This window comes from Lynx canadensis, chromosome D1, assembly GCF_007474595.2.
Source record: "Lynx canadensis isolate LIC74 chromosome D1, mLynCan4.pri.v2, whole genome shotgun sequence".
NCBI lineage: Eukaryota > Metazoa > Chordata > Mammalia > Carnivora > Felidae > Lynx > Lynx canadensis.
The window spans coordinates 74,698,261-74,715,533 of NC_044312.2; the positions used below are offsets into that span (position 1 = coordinate 74,698,261).

Genomic DNA, 17,273 nt, shown 5'->3' on the forward strand with positions numbered 1-17,273 from the left:
CATCATTTTCACTATATATGAAACAGAATATCTTCTTATTATAATATTAAGACACACATTCCATTATTGTTCCTATTAACACCGAAGAGAAGTCTGCCTAACATTCTCTAAGGAAATGTGCCTCAGACAATCCCATGTGCTTAAAGGGTGGAGGCATGCCACTAAAGAGGAAAATTGGCCTGTGAGATTCAAAAGCTAAAATAATTATACTGTCATAAAAGTCAGTAACACTGAGAAAATTGAGAAGTTACGAAAATTTTAGCTTTATCTACTATACTACAGTATTTTTATTTCGTACACTTATATTTATGAAAAGTACGTAAGAGTGTTTTTATATGACCTATGTTCAAATGTAGGACACATTGAGGAATACTTCGTGGCATCATGTCATTAAAAAAATGTTAACAGGAGGCGCCTGGGTGGCTCAGTTGGTTAAGCCTCCAACTCTATTTCAGCTCAGGTCATGGTCTCATGCTTCACGGGTTTGAGCCCCACGTCTGGCTCTGCATTGACAGTGTGGAGCCTGCTTGCGATTCTCTTTCTCCCTTTCTCTCTGCTCCTCCTGTTAGCTCTCTCTCCCAAAATTAAAAACAAAAACATTAAAAAAAAATTGTTAACAGGAAGGTATCTTACAGATCAAGTCCAACTTACTGTTCTACGAGTGAGCAGAGCAAATCTAGGTTAAGTTACCTGTCCGAGGTAACCCAACGAGGGATGTGCGAAATACGAATTAGGGAACCAGATAATCTTTCTAAACTTAATATCTAAAACAAATTAAAGGATATATACACATGTGTGTATGTGTATATATGTACATATATATATATAAATACACACATACACAAACATATAAACTAATTTTGAAGAATGAACAGCATGCCCCAACTCACTCACATGTGATTTAGAATAGTAACATCTAACAAAACTTTCTGCTATGATGGAAAAGATCTATGTGTGATAGGTCTGATAGAGTAGCCACCAGCCACATGTGGCTGACAAAATGTGGCTGGTGTGACTGAGAAACTCAATTTTTAATTTTAGCTAGTTTTGACAAATAGCCACCTGTGGCTCCTGGATACCATACTGGACAGCACAGACCTCTCCAACACCATTACATCTGTCTGACTACTCCTCTCAACCACTCAACTGCCTCCCCTGAATTGTATATTCACTTTCCTCTGCTTTTGTCCTCTGGTTTTATCATGCATGTGCGTGCATCCCTAAACAACACATTATTTAGTATTCATATTTATTGTTTAGTTTTTAATTTTAATTTTGTTGGCTTTATCAAAACATAATTTTGCATATACCCTCCAATTTTTTTTCACTCAACATCATGTCTCTAAGATTCATTTGTATTGCTGCCATGTTGTAGCTCAGTCATTTTCATTGCCACATAGTAGTGTTTTCCATTGTGTGGATATACAACAAATTATCCTTCCTTCTGTTAATGTACGTTTGGGTTGTTTCTGTAGTTATGAATAATTATGCAGGTATCTGTTGCTTCATACACTATGAATTCTCTATGGTAGCCACCTAGAGGTAGAGGGGATATAAAACCCACATAATCAAATTAACAAGACCCAATTGTTCTTCAAAATGGTTAAATAACCATTTAACCACCAGCAGTGTGGCTGAGGCAAGTGCATCCTCCAAATCATCTAAATTATCTTAATTTATGCTAATCTAATGAGGGAAAAATTATGAAGTTCTTTTTCTACTCTCAACTTTAACAGTTCTTCCCACTGAACAATAAATACATCATGCTCCCCTCCTTAAAAAACTTGAGAGAGTGGTTCTCTGAAGAGGAGACACAAAGGGTGTAATCGTAAGCATGATGATACTTCTCTTCCTACAAGATGATACATCTGCACCTGTCACAGTAGATAAAATCATTCAAGTCACTTAAATAAACATTTCTACTCATGAGGCTTCACAACCCCGCACAGATGTACAAACTGCCCCAGCTAAGTCAAATCCAACAAAATGGCATACATGTATGGTTTCTGCACAGGGAAGTTTTAAGGAAGCATTAAGAATCACTTAACCAGAAAGCTGGATAGAAGAAAAGGATGAAATCTTGCCATTTGCAGCAATGTGGATGGAACTGAAGGGGTATTATGCTAAGTGAAATAAGTCAGAGAAAGATATCATGTGTTTTTACTCAAATGTGGATCTTGAGAAACTTAACAGAAGACTGTGGGTGAAGGCAAGGGGAAAAAAAATAGTTACAGAGAGGGAGGGAGGCAAACCATAAGAGACCCTTTAATACAGAGAACAAACTAAGCGTTTATGGAGGGGCAGGGGAGAGGGGAAAGTGGGTGGGTGATGGGCATTGAGGAGGAGGAGGGCACTTGTTGGGAAGAGCACAGGGTGTTGTATGGAAGCCAATTTGACAACAAATTATATTTAAAAAAAAAAAAGAAAGAAAGAAAGAAAGCTGGTGAAAAGGGGGTTGCCTCAGAAAATACACTGGTGGGAAGCCAAAGAAACTGGACCAAGAGCCTGGACTAACCTGGAAACTGGAGCTAGTCATGCCCTAGAAACGTAGGTTAGACTTCTGGGTCAGGCCTCCCGCTCAACCCTTCAAACATTAAGAGGATCTCTTCTGGGCCTTCAAGCCCTGTCTCCATTCCTATATCTACTCAACTCTTTCATTCAATGCACAGTTATTTAGAAGCCCCTGCTCCGGCCAGGCACAGTGCTAGGGAAGGGCAACAGCACCCTCTCTGCCGTCAGAGTTCACCGCATGAGTAAATAAATAATTGTAAATAAGTAATTATTCCACAATGTGATAATCCATACTTCTGAAGGCAAGCGGAGCGAAGGGCGTCATTCCATCTTGCAGGGAGTAACAACTGAGCTGAGTCTCAGAAGGGAAGATTGCAAAGCAAAAAAAAAAAGGGAGGGGGGCAGGCCATTTCAACATAGAGAAAGGCGTGGTTAAAGGCACAGGCGAGTGCTGGGAGCTAAGTCGCCGGAACGCTGGTGGCGTGAGAACTCACACCGCGTGGAGGGCAGGGGTTTCGGAGTCGTGGGCGGAGCCACAGCCCCGACCCGAGGGATGTAGGGCTCCCGAGAGAGAAGCCCGCGGCCTCCCAGGGACCACTCCCCAGAGCCGGCTTCTGGACAGGCGATTGGCCGCCTCCGCTCCAATCGCCGCGACTAGTCTGGGAACCCCCACGAGGAGATAGCTCAGCCCCGACACCCCGGACCCTCAGACCCGGTCCGGCGGGCTGCCTGCACCTTTCCCAGGAGCCGCCTGAGACTCTCGCAGTCGAACTCCATCTCCATCCACGTCCCGGACCCAGGTTGCGCGACCCAGCCCGTGGATCTCCTTCCGTGCCGGTTCCCGGACGGAGGCCGCCGAGGTCCAAGCCTCCCAGAGCTGTCCAAGGCCACGCCCCTTCCCAGGCTCGAAAGTCCGCCCGCGTCCAACGCCCAGGCTCAGCGGCCGCTCCGCCCGGGAGTCGAACCAGCGCCCCAGCGTGGACCCTGAGCGCCGTCGGAAAGGCGTTAGCGCCCAGGGGGTCACAACCCAGCTTGCTGGAAGGAAACTTGGGGACATCTGTAAGGAGAGGAATAGGAAAGACCCGAGGAGAAGCAGTAAAGGAGGTAGAAGCAACTCGCGCTGTTTTGGAGGAGAGTTTCTAGAAGGGTGTGTTAAATTCAGCAGAGTATTGAGAAAGATCAAGACCAAAAATTGTAGTTAGATTTAGGAAGGAGGAGGTAACGGAACTTCAAAAGCAAAATTTCGGGGAGCTAGAAAGGGAAAATGGAGTCAGGAGGAGCCTTGTCGAAAAACTGGAAGATGTGAAGGTTGGTGCAGCATGCGGGGAGGAGTTGCCTTTTTTTTTTTTTTTTTTTTTTTTTTTTTAAGGTGGGGCGCCATAACTGTTGGTGGGAGAGAGAGAGGAAAAAGCTAGGTCAGAAAGAGTTTGAGAACAAGAGAGGGGGTGTATACAGAGAGAGGGCGAAGAGATGCAATTTGTTGGCTTTGTCTGGTGTCCTTGGTTTGTGAATTACTTTCCTGCATTATCCCTGTCTTGAGCCACTGAGCTTAAAAAGTCTCAGAAGATAGGTACTGAAACTGTCAGAAGGGTGTGTAAGCAGGAGGGTGACTGTATTTACAGGAAGAGCCAAAGGCTGGAATGCTGTGACTCAATTAGGAGAATAAAGTAGAGGCTGGGCAGTGTGTTTATTCATTCACCAAACTTTTGCTCAGCATTGACAACTTGCTAGATATTTTTCTGGGTCCTAGGATACAGCAGTGAATAAAATAGACAAAAATATCACCTGTCCTAAGGCTGTCATTCTTTTATTAGGAGGAGAGCAAAACTACATATAATAAGTAAATTAGATTGTATGCTGGAAGGTAATCAAGTGTTGTGGGGAAAGGCAGGGTAAGGAGATCAGAGTAGTCTCCTTGAGAGGTGAGAGAGTAGGTGTTCTATATTAGAGGGCATTCAGTTCAAAGCAAGGTCCTAAGACAGGCTTCAGTTCAAAACAGCAAGGGGGCCAGTGTGGCTGGAGTAGAATGAAGTAAGAGGTGAGGAAACGGTAGTAGGCTAAGTCAGAGAAATAAGGGGAAGCCACAGATGGTTTAGGGAAGTGATTCTTACAGTGTGGCCCCCAGACTCAGCCTCAGCATCACCTGGAACTTGCTAGAAAGATTCTAAGACCCCATCCCCAGACTTAGAGAATCAGAATCTCTAGGGGGAAGGGGGATTCAAGCAATTATTTTTGACAAACCTGGGTGATTCTAATGCATGGTGAAGTCTGAGAACCACTTTGGTGCCTTTGTAGACATTTGTGACTCTGTCTTGTCACTGCCCTCCAGCCAGAGCCCATTGAACACACCCACACTTAAACAGGTTGGGCTGATTATTCCTTGCAGTGAGGGCGCAGACGCTATGGAAAACCATCGGGACTGTTCAGTAATGCTGTGTTAGAGGGACCTATCGTAGGATTGAGGCTTCGGGTGACTTGGGAGAGGGTTTAATGAAGTGACCCTTCACTTTGGATTGGGTGCTATCAAAGCAGAGACAATTCTGTGATTGGATATCTCCGTAAATATAAGATGGGCAAATTGGAGCAAGGCTAAAGCAGTAATTGGTAAAGAAGTAGCAGTTACTCACTAGCAGACAGAAGAGGATGTTTAGTATTACATGGGCCGCACAATGACCTTGATTTGTCTCTGCTTAGACAGAATTATGAAGTGGTCTTATTTTGTCTCATTTTATCATGGTCTGAGTGACCCTCTCTGATGTTTGTGTTCTGTGAGATTGTTTCATCCATCAGGAGAATAACAACGTAGCTGTGAGTGCCAGGTCAGCTTCTAGTAACACTGAGAGCTTTCCTAGATGAGTCAGACCAGTTCCCAGATGTCAGGGGTTAGTTTTTTCTTTCTTAGGCTCTTACCCTGAGAGAAAAAGGAAGGCTCTTACCCTGAGAGAAAAAGGAGGATTTTGAACAGAGAAGTGATGTGATCTAAGTTTTAAAAGAATAGGTCTGACTGCTGCATTGTGAAGAGACTGTATGTGGGGCAAGAGAGGAAGCCAGGAGACCATAGGAGGTGAGAAAAAGGTAAGAAGATGGAAAGATAAGAGGCCTGTAAGAGCAGTTCAGGCAGATCTAACAAACCTCGGAAACAATAGGACTTCCAGGGCCTCTTGGATCTAACAGATCTTGTCAGAAATCCATTAATCAAGGATTAGAAGTGAGGTTTGAGCAACGTTCTTCTTTTTATAAAGGAACCTTTTATGGAAGACACCTTCCATCCAAACAGCTAATTCTCTTCTGGTTTAGTCACTATGAATGACTTATAGACACTGTGAGCACTTTATGCCAGTGTGTGTGTGTGTGTGTGTGTGTGTGTGTGTGTGTGAAGCCATCATTTCCTGTGTGGAAGGTACATCGCTAAGAGTTTTATGTGCTTTATCAAAGTCAATCTTCACAAAGCTCTATGACCTAGATAGAATCATCTCATTTCTACCAGTGAGGAAACTGAGGTTTAGTGTTGTGTTACCTATTTCCCTGTTTCTGAGATCCTGTTGAGTAAGAGATGTATTGACAATGTTTTAGGAGAGAAAAGATTACAAAATTAAATATAAATACCCATTTTAACACTTATACCTATTTGAAAAGAGCTAAAATGTGAAAAAGAATGCCCCTTAAAAGAGAGGATATATGGTATAATTGGCTCCATTTTACAGTCAGGGAAACCAAGACTCAGGTTAAATTATTGCAGAAGGTGGTGTCAGAGATCATGTCCCTAATCTGTGCATTTTGCTGCTTCTCTGTGTGTGAAATTGTGATGAAATTTTGTGATTAGTAATCTCTAGCGAGCTAGAATTCTGTACCTATTGGTACTCAGTCATAAGAGGAAGATTGGGTAGTGCAAACATTGGCTGACTTCTGATAGGACCCCCCCCCCCACACACACACCCAGAAATTGTCACTGTTAGGTCCTGTGACCTAACCAGGCTGAAACTCAACTTTTCCCCAAGCACATTGTATCTTCCTTGCTTTGTGCCTTAATGCCTGCCTGGGATATTTTATCATACCCAACTAATTCTGTCTCCTCCCAGCTTCCTATCCCCAAAGACTGTAAGATCCTGGCAGATGGCTGTCAAATCTCACTTATCTCTGTATTCCCAGTGCCTAGTATGCCTGAACGTATGCATACCTTCAGTCTTCTAATATTTGGTAAGTTTGCTGAATGAATGAAAGTGTAGGGTGACCACAGCCATAGGGAGAAGATGTTATAGTGAACTAGTTGTCAGCCTTATTTGAGTTTCAGCCTTAAAAAAAAAAATCTGTTGAAAGATACAGACTTGTCCCAGAAAAATGTGAATGCCAACATAAGCAATCCATTTTGTGCTCAATTTCAGGAATGTTCATGGATGCACTGAAGCCCATCCCTGGACACTAGTTTAAGAAAATGTAGTTGGTGGGAGCATAATTAGCCACAAACTTTGGGCAAAGCAATGTGACCTACCTTTGACTCTATAACTTGACGTTTGGAAATTTGTCTTAGAGGAAAAAAAGTACACAAGATGCACGTACAAAAATATTAATTATATTAAAAGGGTAAAAAAGACCCCCAAACTAAGAAATGGGAAAAGTGTATATTCTGCATCTTTGTTTGCAGCTTGAGAAAAATCACAAGAATGGCTCGTTTAAAATTAGATTTTTTTTCTTGGTGGTCTGCTTCAGATCTCTATTCATAATCCTTTGTTTTCATAGTTATTAGTCCTATCAGACATACTGTTCAGGGATGAACTGGTATTCCAAATACCAGACACATGTATCCTTATCATTTACTTCAGTTTCCCCCCTTTTTAAATTGTGATACATACACATAACAGATGGTTTACCATCTTAACCATTTTAAAGTATACAGTTCAGTGGTATTAAATACATTCATAATGTTGCCCAGCCATGACTTCTGTACACGTCCATAATACTTTTTATCTTCTAGAACTGAAACTCCATATCCATTAAATAATATCTTCGTATTCTTCCCTCCCCTCAGCCCCTGGAAAGACCATTCTATTTTCTGTCTCTGTGATTTTGACTTCTCTAAGTACCTCACTAATGGAATAGAATAAACAGCCTAGAAAAAAAATCCTTGCCTATGTGGTCAAATGATTTTTGACAAGAGTGCCAAGACCGTTCAATGGGGGAAAGGACAGTCTTTTCAACAAATGGTGCTGGGAAAACTGGATTTGGGGCACCTGAGGGACTCAGTCAGTTAAGTGTCCAAGTCTTGATTTCGGCTCAGGTCATGATCTCACAGTCATGAGATTGAGCCCTGCATCAGGCTCTGTGCTGAGCATGGGACTTGCTTGGGATTCTCTCTTTCTCTCAAAGTAAACAAACCTTAAAAAAAAAAAAAAAAAAAAAAAAAAAAAAAGAATGAATTGGACCCTTATCTCACACCGTATACAAAAATGAACTCAAAATGGATCAAAGACCTAAGTGTAACACCTAAAACAACGAAACTCTTAGAAGAAAACATAGGGAAAAAAACTTAATGACTTTGGATTTGGCAGTGATTTCTTGGCTATTGACACCAAAGGCAGAGGCAACAAAAGAAAAAAATAGGCAACTTGGACCTCATGAAAAATTTGTAAAACGGGTGCATCAAAAGCCAGTATCCTTTACTTAGATGCATGGAGTTTTTGTTGTTCTTTGACCTACAGCGTAATGTTGCATCTTGGGCGATCCTTCCACAGGCATCCTCCATCTTTTTATGGCCCTGTTTTCATGACCTTAAGAAAAGAAGTTGTCATATTTCTTTCCTAAACTAGTTCCTTTCTTGTAAGGATTTTATATATCCTCTCTGTTTTCATACTCTATCTGACCTGGAACACCCTTTTTGTTATCTTCTTGCTGCCTTACTGGTTAACAAGTAAAAAAACCCGCAGTGCTCAAAAGAAATTGTCAAAGGAGTTTTGTTTGGCAATCACAGCATTGTTTACGGTGGTAAAAAAATTGGAGAAAACCTAGATGTACATTGTGTCAGTTATGAATTTATCACCCTTCAGCTCCAAGTTCACCATTCACTGCTTGCTCTTCTCTAGTGGAGCTGGACCTTGTAAATATTTGTTCCTTGCTCGTGGGCATGATGCTAAGTTTTATCAATGGAGGGCCTTGGGGAGATACTGTAGGAGGAAGAAACTTCTCTTCCTGGTTCCAGCGTGCTTTTGTTCTTGTGCTGTGTGGCTGCCAGTGGCACAAGGGGGGTACCCAGTGGTGCTCACCCCTGTTGAGTTTCAGTGGCCTCTCTGTGGGCTGTTTTGCGTTGAGTTTCAGTGGTACCCCTGCCACTAAAACAGTTTGCCATTGAGGTCCACCACCAGCACCCCACAGGGTGGCTTCGTGGTGTATTCTCCTGGCAGACCCAGAGGCCAGATTCTCAGCAGGGATCCGCAAACCTCCCAGAACCCCCTCTGGAGACTCCCGGCAAATTCCACCAGCATCTAGGGTCGTTCTCTAATTGTTAGGTCTGGCCTGCAGTTGACTGGATGTCTCTACCACCCAGTTAGTCCTGGCCACCACATACTCAACAAGTTTTGGATCTCCACCCTGGAGGTGAGGGACTCTTCCAAGTTTGTTTCTTTCTTGGGTGCTTTGCCTCAGCCCTAGACGTGGTGGCTGCTCCTTAGAAACACTATTTCTGTATTATGGGGAGCTTTCTACCTTTTCCTTAGTTAATAATTCTCTCTATTAAGCTTTCTCTGTGGAAATTGCTGTGTAGTTTCTGTCTCTTGACCGATCTATTCATCGTTAGGAGAAAGAGGAAATAAGTGTGGAGTATTAGGTAAGAATTAAAAAAGGATAAGTTAGATTTCTGCCTCAGCCTAGAAAGGACCAACTGCTACGGGAGTTGCCTTCTCTCCGTAAACAAGTAGAAAACTGCACAAAACCTATGAAACAATTGTCTTCAGATCTTGCAAAAGAAGCAGCAGCATGTGAACTTTGAAAGACAAGAAATAAAGGAGATGGGCCTTAAAATTGCCCCCGCCTACTGCCCGGAAGCAGTTTTCAGACTGCAGCATGGTGGGGTCACCTGAACCGAGACTAGTCTTGCTGAGTTGTAAAGAAAGACAGCAGGGTACACAGGAGGCCAGAGTGCCAGGAATTTGCAGGATGGAGTCCTGAGAAGGAGTTCCACAGGGAGAGAACTCTGGAGATCTCCGTAGGGGTCCTTGTGAGTCTTTGGCTGAGTTGGTGCGTAGATGGGCTCAAACTCCATGAGGCAGGATAAGAACTGCCCAGAAACAGCAGGCCAAGCACTTCTGGGAGCTCCCAAAGGTGCTAGGAGTTGTGGAAAATTCCACAGCATCAGAGAACGCTCAGTGGGCATTAGAGGGGCGGTAGCTCATTAGTGGGGATAATTACCCCCAGAGCAAAAGCTGCCTTTTGTCCACCATAACGAAGCTTAAAACAAGCCCCAGAAGAATCAAACTGATCCCAAGCATCCCAGAAGAAAGTCCCACACTACTGAAAGGAATATAACGAAGTCCAGCACATAGCCCTGTAAAATTCACCATGTTGAACATGCAACCAAAAGTTGCCAGGCATTCAAAGAAGCAGGAAAGTGTCATCCATAACGAAAGGAGAAAAACCAACCATCAAAACAACCCCAGAAATGACAGAGATGATAGATTTGCGCATGCAGTCCCTAAAATGTTTATTATCAATCTTATAAAAATGCTCAAGGATGCAAAGGGAAACGTGAGCATGATGTGGAGAAAAATGGAAGAACTTTTATTTTATTAAAAAAACTTTTTTAACATTTATTTAGTTTTGAGAGACAGAGGCAGAGCACGAGAGGGAGAGAGGCAGAGAGAGGGACACACACACACAGAATCTGAAGCAGGCTCCAGGCTGAGCTGTCAACACAGAGCCCAACGTGGGGCTCAAACCCACGAACCGCAAGATCATGACCTGAGCCGAAGCTGGATGCTCAACCGACTGAGGCACCCGGGTGCCCCAACGAAAGAACTTTTAAAAAGACACAAATTGAACTTGAGGAGATGAAAATTACAACCTCAGGTGAAAAATGCATCATATGGGATTCACAGAAGATTAAGACACTATAGGGGAAAAACGAGTGAACCTGAAAAAGACAGCAATGGAAACTATCCAAAATGAAACACAAGGAGAAACAAAGACTCAAAAATGAACAGAGTAGCAGCAAGCCGTGGGACGTGTTTGTCCTGGTTACTGGTCTCCTAGACGTGTACGGGAGGTCATGGAGAAAGGGAGGCAGAAAAAGTATTTGAAGAAGTATTAGCCGAATATTTTTCCAATTTGATGAAGACCATTAAACCCACAGTTCCAAGAAGCTCATCGAACCCCAGATAGAAGAAGCTTGCGGAAAATTACATAGTCACATCAAAGTGAAATTGCTGACAACTGGTGATAAAGGCTTTTTAACAGGCACTTACCATGTGATTCAAATACCCCTCCTGAGTATTTACCCTAGGGACGCTTATGTTCGCACAGAAAAAACTTCGCAAGTATTTATAACATCTCAATGCATAATAACCCCAAACTGGAAGCAACCCAAATATTCTTTGACAGGTAAATTGATGAATTGCTATGTCCAGCTAATGGAACATACGTTCATTCAGTAAAACAGGACAAACTACTGTACAACATGGATGAAGCTCCAGAGCATTATGTTCAGTGAAAGAAGCCAGTGAATGAGCTTATAATTCTCTTTACATGAAGTTCTGGAAAATGCAAAAGCAGATCAATGGTTTCCAGGGGGCAGGGAGGTCAGGGGAAGGAGACTGATTGCAAAGGGGTACAGGGAACTTGTTGAGATGATTGAAATATTTTCTCTCTTGATTGTGGTGGTAGTTACAAGATTGACACATTTTTCAAAACTCATCAACTACACACTAGAAAGGAATGCATGTTATCATATGTGATTTATACCTCAATAAAGCTTATTATTTAAAAAAAAAAGGATGTGTTTAGATTTTTTTTGTTTTTATCCATTGACTCAAGAGCCTGTCCATGATGTATTATTGTGAACAGGAGAAAAGCAAGTTGCGCGGTAGCATAGGTAGTTTGATCACCTTTGATAAAGCAACGCTGAACAAAACCCCTCTATATCCCTCTACATGTGTACTGATGTTTGCAAGCTGATGGAAGATTCTTTGCCAGAAGGGTACACACCAGGCTTGGTTACATGATGGGGGTGGGAATTGAGGGGGAAAAATGGGGAGGTTGTTAAATTTTTCTTATATGTCTTTTGGGTGGTTCCATGTTTTACAATGAGCACCTGTTATTTTCATATTTTAAAAAAGTATTGAGAATAAAGAGCATATCAAAATAATAAATAGAGAGGTGTGTCTGTAGGAAGAATTCTGGTGGAGAGAAGGGTCCATTGTGATAGTACAGCGAGGTCAAAGGGATGAAGGTGAGGTCATTAGACTGGGACAAAAAGATCTTTTGTAACTGCTGAGAGCATCTAAGTAGTGGTGAGGGGGCCAGAAGTCATAATGTGATATATGGAGGAAAGTTGGAGATTGGGAAGAAAGGCTCTGAGTGTGGGCCATTGTTTAAAAAGTTTGGTCATAAAGGGAAATTAAAAAAACAGGTTAGGAAGGAACCACAGCATCAGTTGCAGGTTTTTGTGAGGGAAGGACGAGGATACTTGTGGCTTCTTGAAGGCCAAGAGAAGAGAACCAGCAGAGAGTTATTGACCAAAGGTAATGAAGAATGGTATAAAATGCTGGTGACAGAGCCCTTGAGATGATGAGGGCTTTGCAGGGACCGAAATAAGAGATGTCTCACTTCCATAGAATTCAGTTTATTCCCTTCACAGCTTCATAGACCTAGGAACACACCCTACCGAATCCCTGTCTGTAGTCTAAGGAGCCCAGCTTCCTAACAGATAGCTGGGCCCTGAGTCCGGGCTTTCACACGGAGCATCGGCTGTGTGACCTAGTGCCAGTCACTTAGGGTCTCTACACTTCAGTCTTCTGATTAGTAAAATGGACTTGGTAATAATACCTACTTCCTGTTGTTGCTATGAGGGAATACATACAAAAAGTTTAGTTTGCTACTCAACCACTGGTCTGGGGGCAATATCTCTGACATGTTATGAGTCTGGGCCATGTGACCAATGATGTCACAATGCCCTACTAGACTTCATCTTCTCCATTAGGGCGTTGCGGATCCTTTGGAGCCAAGGACTGGAACTGCCATGCAAGACCTCTGCCAACTGAGGGTTTCATGAGCGCACTCCCTTGCCAAGATCTTGGTGAATAGTCTTTCACTGTGCAATTGTGTCTCAGACATTGTTTTACTTGTTATCATGATTGTGCTTGGCTGGATGCTTTTTGTTGGACTTGCATGTTACATGGGCACATTTCCAGAGTTCACGGTAAGTAATGACCCTGCCTGTGAATCCCTGGTAGTAGTCAGTCCTGGCTCTGACTCCACCTCCCAGCCAGGGTTTCTGACCAAATGGGAAAGACAGTTGAGGCCTCATCACTAATTAGAGGTCAGGGTGCAGTGGGAACAAAGTTGGCTTCCCAGGCTACTTCTCAACTCACTGGGATTATCTTTAAGTTCCACCCACCCCTTGGGTACATAACATTACTTATTTTAAATTTATAAGGGGTTTGCTGGAGAAAGTGGATTTCAGGCAAAGTGGATCAATGGTCGCCGGCTAGAAAGGGAAGGTGGGCATTGGTGGGACCTCCAACAGTCACGGTCACAGACAGAGGCAATTACCTGCTAGGCCAACAAGTAGAACCGCTTCTGCCTTTAAATTTCTTTCTGACTCAGCCTCCAACTCTGAAGTGGAAAGAGAAGTGGCCTGTTCAGGAGAGCAAGACACGACTGAGGAGCCTGGCTTTGGATGAAGAACCACAACTATGAGTGAGTGGTCAGGTCTGCTGGACTCAATTCCTCCCTTTCCAGAGAACATGGCAACCCCTTGAAATCTCAGTAGGAAGTTTATATTCCCCTGGGAAACAATAAACTGTAGAAAGGGAAGTGGGTTGAGATATGTGGTGGGGAAAGAGAATTCAGTGAGCACTGCTTTGGACAGCAGGCCAAGGCTCAAAGATTTGTTAAGCACATCTTACTGGTATTCTTCCCAAAGACTATTCCTGTCTATTAACTTGTTTTCTCACAAACTCTGTAGTAAGTCGGACCAGCGTTTTTAGCGCCCCTTTTGGCAGATCCCAAGACAGGTTCAAGTTCTAACTTTGCAACTCACTAGCTACGTGACCTTGGGAAAGTTTAATCTCTCTAAACCTCAGTTTCTTCATCTGTATAACGGAGATATCTGTGTATCTTACTGTTTTTGTGAGGCTTGCATCTGGGAATTCATGTAAAGCATTTGATGCAAAGCATTTACTAAATGCCAACTTAACAACCAAGCAAAATAATGAACGGGTCCACAAAGATTTAGTGGTGACAGTAACCTCAACTATTTACCCAAGGCCATACAAATCAATTCCTTTGAGAAGCTGGGATGCGAGCATAGTTCTCTGGACTTAACAGCCTCTTGCACTCGTTCCACTAGACCAGCCTGCCTTTAGGAGACAGGAATAGCAGTATCCTTTTCACAACCGTCTCCTGGCTTTCTTCCCTCCCACTCCCTTTCACTCAGATCTGGTTTTTCAAAGGTGTTCCCACTGTTAAAGAAACTTTACTCTGAGAGTCTTAGTAATGAACTGATAACAGGAGCAGATTTTCTGGGAAGCTACTCTGGAAAGCAGTGGTATCAAGTCCTAACCCCAGGTACACTGAGAGCAGGGCATGAGGGTTTGTTTGTTTGTTTGTTTGTTTTTTTCCATCGGCCCCAGAATTTCCATGCAAGTGTTGACCCAGCTCGGTCAGATCATTGTTGGGGTGGGGACGTAGATGGAGGCCCTGGGCACTTGCTTAGCTGAGGCACTGCTACCCTGATCCTGACCAAGCCACTGGAAATGTTCTGTGCCTCAGGTTCTCCAGCTTTGAAATGAGCAGGACAGCCTAATGCCCTCTCTTCCCTTTCCAGGGAAGGGAACCCTACACGATGAGGGTTTAATTGTGACATTTCGCGAAATGTGAGATGTTCATTTGTTTGGTTTTTTGCGAATAGCCTAACGATAGTCTATAAAGTAATTGCTCATAGCATACCTAGCCAATCCTCCCAATTAATCCAGGGTATTTTTTGTTTTGTTTTGTTTGCATGGCACTGCTTTTTGCATCTGATTGCATGAAAGCAACAGTTAATATTTTGACAGGTGATGAGTTAATAAAGTTCTGATGCCAGCTAGATCCTGACCGTGTAGAGTCACCAGAGAACAGGGCCCTTCTTTTAAGGGTTCTTTGGCCCCAACACACCAGGCACCCTGGCCAGTTGTCCCATAGTTACTCGATCTGATGGGTCCCTCCAAGGTCACAGGAGCTGATGTCACAATTGGTGTCTGAGCTCTGCCCCCTAAAATGGCCATGGCCAGCCATTTCAGTTCACACTAGACCACGAAGCCCCTCAGCCAGGAGCTATCATGCTGGGCGATCCGCCATCCGGTCTGGAATGAAGACAGCCCAGCTCCCAGGACTCAAGGAATAGAGCGCCACACCTTTCAGAACCACCTGTTTTCCCCAGCACATCCCACCAGTGAGCAAGAAGCCCCACAATGATTGTTGTTTTATGGTTGCTTCTCATTGCAGGAACCATGTGGAAAGGATATAAGTATCCCCCAGGAGGGGTAAGTGTGCTTTCAACTTTGTTCTCTGTTCCTCCTTTGAAATTTATTCCCCCAGATCCATGAGCTGAGCATCAAAATCCAACTTTAGAAACAAATCGTCTTTTCTTGATTAAGAAAGTGGTGGTAGCTTACCTGCCTCTATTGTTGCTCGCTGAGAGTTCCCTCTTTCACGTCTTTCTTTTATACATATTTTCCTAAGAGTCTTTACTCTTACATTTTTCAGTTTTATATAACCTGGAGGTAGAGAGGTAAAGACTCAGGCAATGCTGTCTGACATGGGTGACCTAGTCTTGTGCTCAGGGGCCATTTTCAGTGCTGGGGTCTTCAGTCCCATTTCTTAAATCAGCCCAGACCAGCAACCCACCCTTAACTCTCCCTCATCAAGTAAAGGGTGGTCTATAAAATGGTTCTGGTGCTAGAAATCTTCTCTCTTCCTGTTAGACCTTGGATATGTGTCCTTTCTCTGCCTCTTGTCCCCTCCCACATGGCTAAGCCCCTCTGGCAGTGGAGGTCAGAGACATTAAGAGACAGAATTGGACAGAACCACTTCTGCCTGTCTTTGGCAAGGAAGGCAATTACCTCAGCCGCACACTCTGGCAGACACTAGAGAAGGCCCACCTGACATACTTTTGTCCCCCCAGACCCCGGTGGAAGTAAGCAAAGATGATCCTGGTGAAGTCATGCAGCTCTGAAGCTCACCTGGCCTGCTGTAGAGTTCCTGTTGTTGGTTTCGCATAAAGTAATTGCACATTATTTTGTCACATTTTATGTAAAAAGTTACCGTACTTTTTAAGATGAAGAGCTGATATTCTGTTAGCTCAAAACAGGGAGATGGGGGAGGGTAGTTGGGTTAGACGAACGTGATTGGGTGCCTCTGTTTCAGTCTCTAAGACTAAAGTCTTAGACTAAAATACCTAGTTCAATTTGCCCCCTATTCTGAATCCTTAGGGATAGAAATTCTCTAAAGCTCCTTTGACCTAGTTCCCGGGTGTAGTCTTCCTCCTGCATCCAGGGTCCAGGGTCAAAAAAACGTTCAGAAAATGCTAGAGATTGCAGCAACTTTAAGCCTATCTTTTGGGGATACTCTTCTGTGGCCTTTTCACAGCTGTTACCAACAACCTTCTGTGGCCTTTTCTCAGCTGTTACCAACAACCTTCTGTGGCCTTTTCACAGCTGTTATCAAGAACCGAAGGCTTACACTGTGTGGGGGAAGGGATGTCATTTTAATATGAGGTGCTAGATACTAAATTAAACATTACTTTAATTCTTATAAGCTTCTGAGCTGGGCACTAGCCTCATTGAACAAAAGGTTACAAATGAAGTTGAGAGACTCAAGTATCTTACCAGCTGCACAGCTCTGGGTTGGAGTCAAGATCAAGATCCAGGCCTTCTCCTTGGCATACTTTTATGTGCCAAGGAAAAGAGCCAAACAAGAGACTGGAATATCCAAGATCTTGGCTATCTCTTGGCTCAAGTGCCCCCTTCATTTGAATAGCCAAGAAGGTGCCTGATGATTCTTTTAGCAGTAACCACTGCTAATACAGGGCAGCATGCATACATAGAAACAAAAGCTAAGTGCTCAGTCCTCAATATGATGCAGTTTGAGTTTGAGACCAAGTATGGAAACTTAAGACCCATGCAATTAATCTAGGTGTTTCAGCCCTAGGATATTCCTCATAAGCCCTCTCTAGGGGTGGTTTGGAATTTTCTGACCTTAACGGGGTTGGGGGGGGGGGGAGGGGGAAGAATCCAACAAGAACAAGTACTTCTAAAATAAACTGTATGGAAACTTTCCCATTCTGTGGCTACTTGGGGATGACTGATAGTTCCATCATTCAGAAGTGCATCCTTACCACCAAAGTAGATCTTTTTGGTTATGTAGATAACATTTTGTTGAGGACTATTTAGCACACATTTGCTAAACTATTTTTAAGTGGCCCTTTGCACTGAATGAATTGCCTTTTTTTTTTTTTTTTTTATGGAAAGAAAAGTGAATTCAAAATCCATTAGCAACACTGGAATCCTGAATCCAGG

At 43.3% G+C, this 17,273-nt stretch overlaps 1 protein-coding gene and 1 long non-coding RNA gene across 7 annotated transcripts in view; one reads left to right on the forward strand and one right to left on the reverse strand.

Moving 5' to 3' along the window:
• The window catches only part of UEVLD (UEV and lactate/malate dehyrogenase domains), a 53,474-nt gene extending 50,108 nt beyond the window's left edge, over positions 1–3,366 (reverse strand). For 2 of the 4 annotated variants that reach the window (XM_030330918.1, XM_030330919.1), the window contains exon 1: positions 3,247–3,330. In XM_030330918.1, coding sequence (XP_030186778.1) covers positions 3,247–3,294 — 48 coding nt within the window. In that variant the 5' untranslated portion in view covers positions 3,295–3,330. Of the gene's footprint in view, positions 1–2,515; positions 3,004–3,246 lie in introns of those variants that run through there. The other 2 variants (XM_030330915.2, XM_030330916.2) reach the window with 2 other exon arrangements.
• Positions 3,352–17,031, forward strand: LOC115524554. 3 transcript variants are annotated; one of them, XR_003972135.1, is made up of 5 exons: positions 3,352–3,819; positions 12,695–12,913; positions 13,321–13,413; positions 15,202–15,239; positions 15,881–17,031. It is a non-coding gene; the product is annotated as an uncharacterized LOC115524554 (long non-coding RNA). The 3 variants fall into 3 exon arrangements; XR_003972138.1 differs by having other exon boundaries at positions 12,695–12,790; XR_003972137.1 differs by having other exon boundaries at positions 3,352–3,615.
• The last annotated feature ends 242 nt before the right edge of the window (positions 17,032–17,273 follow it).